At 54.4% G+C, this 7,985-nt stretch overlaps 1 protein-coding gene across 1 annotated transcript in view; it reads right to left on the minus strand.

The window, feature by feature from the left end:
• Window positions 1-7,985, minus strand: part of ATP7B (ATPase copper transporting beta) — a 64,666-nt gene that overhangs the window by 45,151 nt on the left and 11,530 nt on the right. The window contains exon 2 of the mRNA XM_045287075.1: window positions 1,547-2,738. Within this exon, the coding sequence (XP_045143010.1) occupies window positions 1,547-2,693 (1,147 nt within the window). The 5' untranslated portion in view covers window positions 2,694-2,738. The remainder of the gene's footprint in view (window positions 1-1,546; window positions 2,739-7,985) is intronic.

The raw sequence follows: 7,985 nt of genomic DNA on the forward strand, positions 1-7,985 counted from the left end.
TGGACCACCGAGCGGGACTGAGGTGAGCATGCTGCCATGAAATGTGTCGGACTCCATTATTTGACTCTCTTCTCTATCTCTCATGCTCTCTGTAACTTTACTATAATCTTTACTTATTATCGCTGTACAATTGTGCTAACCAAACCCGTGGTTAGTGGGGGGGAGCTGGCCACCCCACCTCCAACCACAGATTCGCACCCACAGCGACCCTGTAGACAACAGAATGAAACACTGCCTGGGCCTGGGCCATGCTCACCATTGTTCTTATGCCAGAGCCCATGGTTATAGCCACTGTTTCTATTTTGTCTAGAGACTTCCTCTTTGTTTGCTGCCCCTTTACTTTACCACGCATGATGTCCTTCTCCAGCGACTGGTTTCTCCTGACAACGTGCCCAAAGTACATGGACAAAATCTCACCATCCTTGCCTCCATGGAGCACTCTGGCTGTACTTCTTCCAAGACAGACGGGTGTGTTCTTCGGGCGGTCTGCGATACTTTCAAGAGTCTGTGCCTGCACCATCTTTCAAATGCATCAGGTTTCCTTCAGTCTTCCTTATTCAATGTCCAACTTCCCATGCATAGGAGGCAATTCAATATACCATGGCTTGGGTCAAGCACACCTTAGTCCTGAAAGCAGTATCCTTGCTTTCCAACACGACCCTACAATGTGTTTCTGAGACCGTGAACTAAAAGCTTCGTCTTTTTTTCCTGTAGAACAACTGGTAGCTTCGAACTGCTGACCTTACAGTGAGTAGCCAAAGAGTAACCCACTGTGTCACTAGGGCTCCTGATAGTAGACAGTGTTAATTTCCCTGGATTTGCAAATGCCATTGTCAAGAGGTGGCTTCCATGACCTCTCGGTGGCACCTGAAATGCTCTCCTGGACACTTGTCCTTTGCTCCCTGGACCCTGCCCTTCCCAGGCCCTCTTAAGTCCCATGACACCAGCACCACTGAGACTCGCTTCAATGTTCTCTTCCTGGGTCCTCTTGTTACCTCCCATGGTTCTCCCAATATGCTGGAGGCCCTCACGCCTGCCTCTCCAGCCCATTTCTTCCCCCTGCCTTCCCCATCCCTTACAGCCACCAGGAAGATCATGAAACCCTTTAATCCCCACTGTAAGGAGGCCAGTCCCTAGGAGTGGAGCCCAAGGTCCTGATGTAGTGATGACTGCGTTGTTTTGTTCCATGGAGAAATCTGCAGAGAGCGTGATGACAAAGCCTCGGGCCAGAGAAGGGCCTGCTATGCCAACTGTACCCTCTCGAACTCAGGACGCGAATTCTTTTGGGAAAGAAACCAAATGCAAGGAATCTGGCTGTCCAGCCTGAGCCACCTGAGAGGCCAAACCTACAGACATGGGAATTCTATGGCGTCCATCCCGAGCTGAGGCAGAAGGAGGAGTTTACAGAGTTTTGCCAGCACCATCTCCGTGTAAGGCAGCAGGTACGGCTCACCTCACCCACCTCCCCACGCAGTGATGCCAGACATAGGGAGAAGGACAGGAGACGACCCTGGGATACGCCATGCACCCCATGTCCACTACGTACCGGAGAGGATGGTCACCTCGAATCCCATGTTTTGGACAGCAGCTCTGAGCTCTTCTGGGTTCAGCAGAGCAGGGTGAAAGAGGATGCTGCCGGTCCCTTCTGCCAGGGAGACAGACACCCGCCGCACACCTTCCCTCTGGGAGAGGACTCCTTTGATCGACTGGACGCAGGATGCGCCCTTCATGCCTGCAATGGCAAGCGTCACCCTGCTGTGCGCTCCAGGCTCCTCACTCCGCTGGGAGCAGCCAGAGGCCCGGCGCTCAGTCCCATTCCCTTCTGAGGCCCCAGGAAGAGAAACTTGGAAGTTCCCCGGGGGAAGAGCTTCAATGGCCTCCTGGAGGGTCTCAGGGGAGATGAGAGAAGGCTCAAGGTGTACTTGAGCTGTTCCATGCTCCAAGGACACTTGGATCTCGTGGACCCCGGGGAGCCGGCCGATGTTGTTTTCAATGTTGAAGACACAAGACTTACACCGCATTCCCTCTACCCTCAGCTGCAGGGTGACGCCGGGGCTTCCTTGGTCCCCCGGGGGCTCAGGACCACGGGGACTCTGAGGAACAGGAGTTGAGAGCCTTTTTGGGTTCGTGCTTTGCAAGCGTCCGATATCGATTGGCCCCAGGCTCAGGGGGGCTGCCTTGTGCTTGATGGTAGCTTCGAATCCCATGTCGCTGACGTGGTCCCTGAGGTCCTCTGGTTGAATAAGGTAAGGCTGATAGGCGATGACGGCCTCCTGGTTGCCCAGGGAGACTTTGGCGCGCACCACACCCTGCAGCTTCCCTAGCTTGCCCTCGATAGAGTTGACGCAGGACTGGCAGGTCATGCCTTCCACTCGAAGCTTGACCAGGGCCTCCCCCACGGGGGAGGGCCTGGGGGCAGCCTTCCCTCCGGTGACACTGGCTTCGAAGCCTATGTCCTCGATGAGGTAGCAGACCTGCTGCAGGCTCACGGCGGACGGCATGTACCGCACGGCGGCGTTGCCCTGCTCCAGGGAGACCTTAACGCTCACGATGCCATCCATGCTGGACACCATGCTCTCGATGGTCTTGACACAAGACTGGCATGTCATGCCCACAATGTGGACCGTACTGGTGGCCACACTGTTCTCACTGCTTTCGTAGCCCGCATTATCATAGGCGAAATCCTGCTTCATGGCCGGTTCCCAGGCACGAGCGGGCACAGAGGGTTGAGACGAGATCTACAAGGCAAAGAAATCACTGTTTCGATTCTGAACACGAGAGATTGTTTCAAAAACCTCTCACCATGGATGTCTAAACAGACCCAGAGCCCAAGACTACAACCCACACAGGAAGCAGGCGAGAAGCTGCACGAGAAGCCAGACCTACAGACGTGGGAATTCTATGTCCTCCACCCTGAGCTGACCAGGAAGGAGACTCTACAGACTGCATGTCAGACAGCGAGTCCGGCTTCCCCTCACTCACCTCCCCACACAGTGAAGCCACAGGGAGAAAGACGGGAGCCAGTCCTAGGATACACTGTATCAACTCATAGTGCTCAGAGAAGTGATTTTTCAGCTCTGAGGAGCCCCGGTGGCAGAGTGCTAACTGCAAGGTCAGCAGTTTGAACTCATCAGGCACCCGGATGAACAATTTCTGCTCCTGTAGACATCCACACCCTCAGAAGCCCACAGGGGGAGCTCTCTACTCTGCGGGGTCACTATGAATTGAAATCGACTTTATGGCTGTTTGTCTCTATGACCTTAACCTATCACTGTCTGCCCAGCTTAACGAAAGGCTGGTTTTCTTGAGAAGAGGTGGGGTTTCTATAGGAAAGCTGTGGCTCAGACACCCAGGGCACACGGCAGGGCAGGCTGAGGGGAGAGGCAGGGAGGAGAGTCAGGTGCCCACCGTGAGAAGGCCCGGGTGTTCTAAGAGGGTCTCTTCCACCTCGTCTCCAGGAACACCTGATGCTTGGCGCGTCCTTGCTTGGTCCTTTGCAGGAAAAAGACGAAGTACAGAGATGCAGTCTCGGAAACCCACAGGGGTGGTCCTTCCCTGAGTTTGGGTCCTTTGACAGAAAGCCGTGGAGGACCGGCTGAGATGCAAAGACCCAGAATAGCTACCTTGGCTCGGGCTCTTTCTGGGGTTCTCTAGCTCTTTCTCTTGGCAGTCGGTTCCCTGTGCTCAGCCATAGGGGCCTGGTGGAGCTGTGGGTTACACACTGGGCTGCCAACCACAAGGTGGGCAATTCAAACTCACCAGCTGCTTCTTGGGGGGAAAAGATGAGTTACAGCCTAGGGGAGCTGATGGAGCAAGTGTACATGCGTGGCCCTGTAGGAGCGCTGTGAGTCAGTGGCAGTGGGTTTTAGCCATTGGGTGCAAATCTGTCTGGCTGGGATCTAACTCGTGGTCCACAATTCTGATGAAAGAAGGTCTGGAAGTATATTCCCAGAGAAGGGGAAAAAGGCTCGAGGGACTGGGCTGCGAAAGGCAGGAGGGGAGGAGCTGGCAGTACAGGAAATTGAGATTAAAAAGGGACTTCCCAGTCCTGCCTCGGGCTGAGGGCCACGTCTTTGCAGTGGAGTGACTCCAGGTGGCTCCTTCCTCTCCTCCGGGATCCTTGAGCCCAAGCTCATGGCTACATCCGTCTTCTGTGTACGTGGAGAGCCTTCCAACCCAGGAAGGTGCCCTGGGGGCGGCGCAGTTGTGTAAGCACCCAGCTGCTGGCTACTTCAGTAAAAAGTAAAGACTTCCGTTTGGGAAACCCAGTGGGGGTGAGTTCTACTCTGGCCTGTGGGTTGCTATGAATTGCAATCCACTCAAGGGCAAGGGGAGAAAGAAGAGGCTTTCAACTCGTCCCTGAAGACTTAAACGGCCTGGGAAACCCTGCCCTGGTCCTGTAGGGTTGCCATGAGTCAACTCAAGAATAGAGCTGCAACTTTGCCTACAGGACAGCTGAAACGGGTCTTCCGCTGGGTCTTCTCTGCTCACGAGAGGCTGGCACTGGCCATCAGAAATAGTCATCAGACTATTTCACAGCCCATTTGTAATGCAAACGTTAGAATATTTTAAAGAAATGCTCTCAAGCATCACCCCTCCATATTTTGCTATCTTGAACACCCAGCTAAAATGATCACCTGGACAGTGACCTGGCAAAAATGGGCAACGCCCCCAAAGGCCAGATTCAATGTTTTGTTGCACTTGAAGATTCAATGTGTAAGACACTTCACTCACATTAGGTGCTGGTTTCAAGCACTTGGAATGGAAACAAAATAAAAATTACACAACTGCTTTGAAAAGCCAAGGAATTGAAAATCACGGAGATCTTATCTACCACCTCACAGGAGCCTCCCCACCCCCAAGAAAAACACACCCTAATCTCCATGCTGAGTAAAATCCACCCAAACTGACAGCCAGTATATATGCGTCCTGTTGTTAAAATGGACTGGGAAGAACTTTTCCATGGGTCTTTTGGAATTTTCCACAAGCTCAGCACACCAAACAACCTTTTTAGTATTTCAAAATTAAAGGCCTCCGAGCGTAAAATTCGGACAGCAACGAGGGGCAAAAAGAGGAGCTGATACCAAGGGCTCAAGTAGAAAGAAAATGTTTGGGAAATGATAATGGCAACATATGTACAAATGTGCTTGATACAATTGATTTAAGAATTGCTATAAGAGCTGTAAGAGCCCCCAATAAAATGATTTATTTTTTTAAAGGCACAGTCTTTAAACGCTTGAGAGAATGTCTACTCCCAATGCTCAAGTGGCACATGACTCCAACCGTGTGAGAGCTTGGTAAATTTCAGGGGGCTGCTTTCATCAGCGGAAATAACGTCTTTAAATAGGCAAAGAACTTTTGAAAACTTTCCTTTGTATTAAAGGAATAGCAAGCCTTCAAAAACACTTGGGCGGTGGGAGTGGGGGGCTGGGTGGATCTAACTGACCACCAGACCCGTGACACTGCTTCTGGAAAGCACCGCTTGTAGCAAGCATTATACTGCCCGGCTTTTGAACATGGGCTGACCTTCTGAGTGGACAGAAAAACGTACTTGAAGAAAAGCAGCTTTGCTTGGATGTTAAATGGAGAGATGAACAAAATCAGGAACACACTTTTCATTAAACACGCGAGGGGAGACCCATTTCTGTGTGGCTCCTGGCGCTTGGAAAAGGCAGGCTCCACAGAGGCTCATAAGACAGGGAAATAAGCAAACTGAAAGGTTGCTCAGCGACTGGAGATGTTCACCTTGGCCCCCAGCCAGGGGGCTAAGCTCCCTCTCTGCCCACCCACCACACACAGCTGGCCCCCTACTAACTAAGGTGGCTCCTTATTTAGCTCTGTTGCTATTGCACTGACCTGATTGGGGCGGATTTCCCGGGTTCCAGTCAAGCCCCTCTGGGAACGCTCTCCCTTCCTGGAGGGGGAAGAGTCTTCTGGAAGGGTCGAGCCTCTGGCCCCAGGGCTCCTGGAGGACCTCCGCTTGTGGGCCGCCAGCAGGGTCACCTGCGGGTCGCTCAGCGTGGCCAGGGCCGACTGCTCAGAGCCCTGGCTCCTGTCTTTTTCCATCGTAGAGTCCACACGGGCTCACCTCCACTTGCTGAGGAAGAACTTACTCCACTCTGGCCAGGCTGCCTCCAGATGGACCGGGAGGAGAGGGCTGCTGGGGACCGCCCTGCCGAGGGAGGCTTCCTCTTAGCTTCGGAGCCAGCCTGGGAGAGTCGGCCAGGGTCGCCTCCCGCAGGGGCTGTCTGCAGGCGGCAGGCACTGTCGCTGTCTATAGCTTAGCTTTTGTTTATGGACACTTGGCCCACCAATTGGCATCCTCACTCGTCGCGGCGCAGGCTGAACCGTCGATCTATGCGCTCACTCGCCGGCACAGCGGGGACCGGCCAGCGCGCCCCATGCCCGGCGGCGGCGTGTCACCAGCTCCAGCGTGAAGGTTGCTTTTCCTTTGGGCAGGCGCACAGCCACCACGCCTAGAAACCCGGCCTGCGGGCTGGGAAGTGGGGCCGCTTCTTTTCTTACCACCCTGCTCCGGTTTTCCTGGAACTGGCTTCAGCTGCCTCCACCGCTGCTCCGCCGCCGGCCGCGTGCGGGCCACTTGGTGCAGCGGGTATTTCCTAGGCAACATGACTTGCATTTTCCAGACGGTGCAGGAAAAGTTCCAGGTCCCCTGCAGCTTGACGGCCGGACTCCCTGGCCCCCGGGTTTTTATCTGTGGCAGGGCAGCCAGGACCTAACACCCCCACACCTCCCACAATGATTCCGGCTTCCCAGGCGACCTGCTGCTCTACATGAGGCTTAATCAAAGGTGGCACATGCTGCCTGGGTGGTAATCCTGGCAGCCACTCACTGGGTCAGGCGGGCCACTTCTCTTCCCACCTCCCACCCCACCTGTTCTGTTCGGGAGAACCAGGACGGTGACCTCATCCCCGACAGGGGAGGAAGAGTTCTGGGGGCCTCAGATGTCTGTGGGGACTGCCCTGCACCCCGAACCAAGCTGTCCCTCCCACTCGATCCTTGCTGGGGGGCAGGGGTTACCGGGAAAGGTAAAAATCATGACTGCAACCATCTGCCTATCCTTGGGCTTCTCACGATGTCCCTCCCACCCCTTTAAAACTGCCCCGGGAGCTCCTGCCCCAAGAGATCAGCTCCCTTTGAAGGATGGGCGCCACCTCCCCACTGGCCCCTCCGCCCTAGGTCCTCCACTGCTCTTGAATAGTGGGACCCTTTCCTGCTTTACTGTCAGGACATGAACGAGGGCTTTTGTTCTCTCAGGGGCTCAGGGCGGCTCATTCCTCTCCCAAGTGAAACCATGTTGTGGGCTGGCTTCTTACCGCACCCTTGGACCTGCCCTCGATTGATTTCCAAGACATGCATGCCATTCAAGCCAGTGACCCAGCAAAGAAAGGGGCATCCTTGGGTCCCAACCTCAGGATGGGTAGCCCTGGGAGGGTGGCCCCTACTCAGAAGCCCAGCACTACTGGCCTGTGGCTAGCGAACCAACCCTGGAGGCGAGCCTGGTCACTCTGTGACTGCTTCCTCTTGGCGATTCCCTGCGTGCTGGCCTATCTCAGGCCAGGGGACCATGTCCTAGGTTGCATTTGTTTGGGAGGAGAATCCTCCCCAGAGATAGCACCTTCCTGCCTTTCAGAGGCCAACTCTGATTTACGCGCTCGAGTAGACCCGTTCCAGAGGGTCTCTGCAGGGACCCTGATGGAGGCAGATTGCCAGGACTGTCCTCGGTGGCACCGGTGATGTTTGAGTCACTAGTAGTAGTGCAGCACACACGCTTGTGCCCATCAGGAACCTGCCTTTTAGAATAAGTCACTGAGCGTGTTTTGAACGTTCTTAGGGACACAAGATTATCATAAAGGTTCCTTCTGTGCTGTTATGACAGATGGCTAAGGACGGGAAGCAACTTGGAAGCAGCCTGTGCTTTATTAAGGAGTCCTGCTGGCATTGTGGGCTGGGCTAACCACAAG

This window comes from Echinops telfairi, unplaced genomic scaffold (genome assembly GCF_000313985.2).
Source record: "Echinops telfairi isolate 266 unplaced genomic scaffold, ASM31398v2 ScPeMD7_11;HRSCAF=52, whole genome shotgun sequence".
NCBI lineage: Eukaryota > Metazoa > Chordata > Mammalia > Afrosoricida > Tenrecidae > Echinops > Echinops telfairi.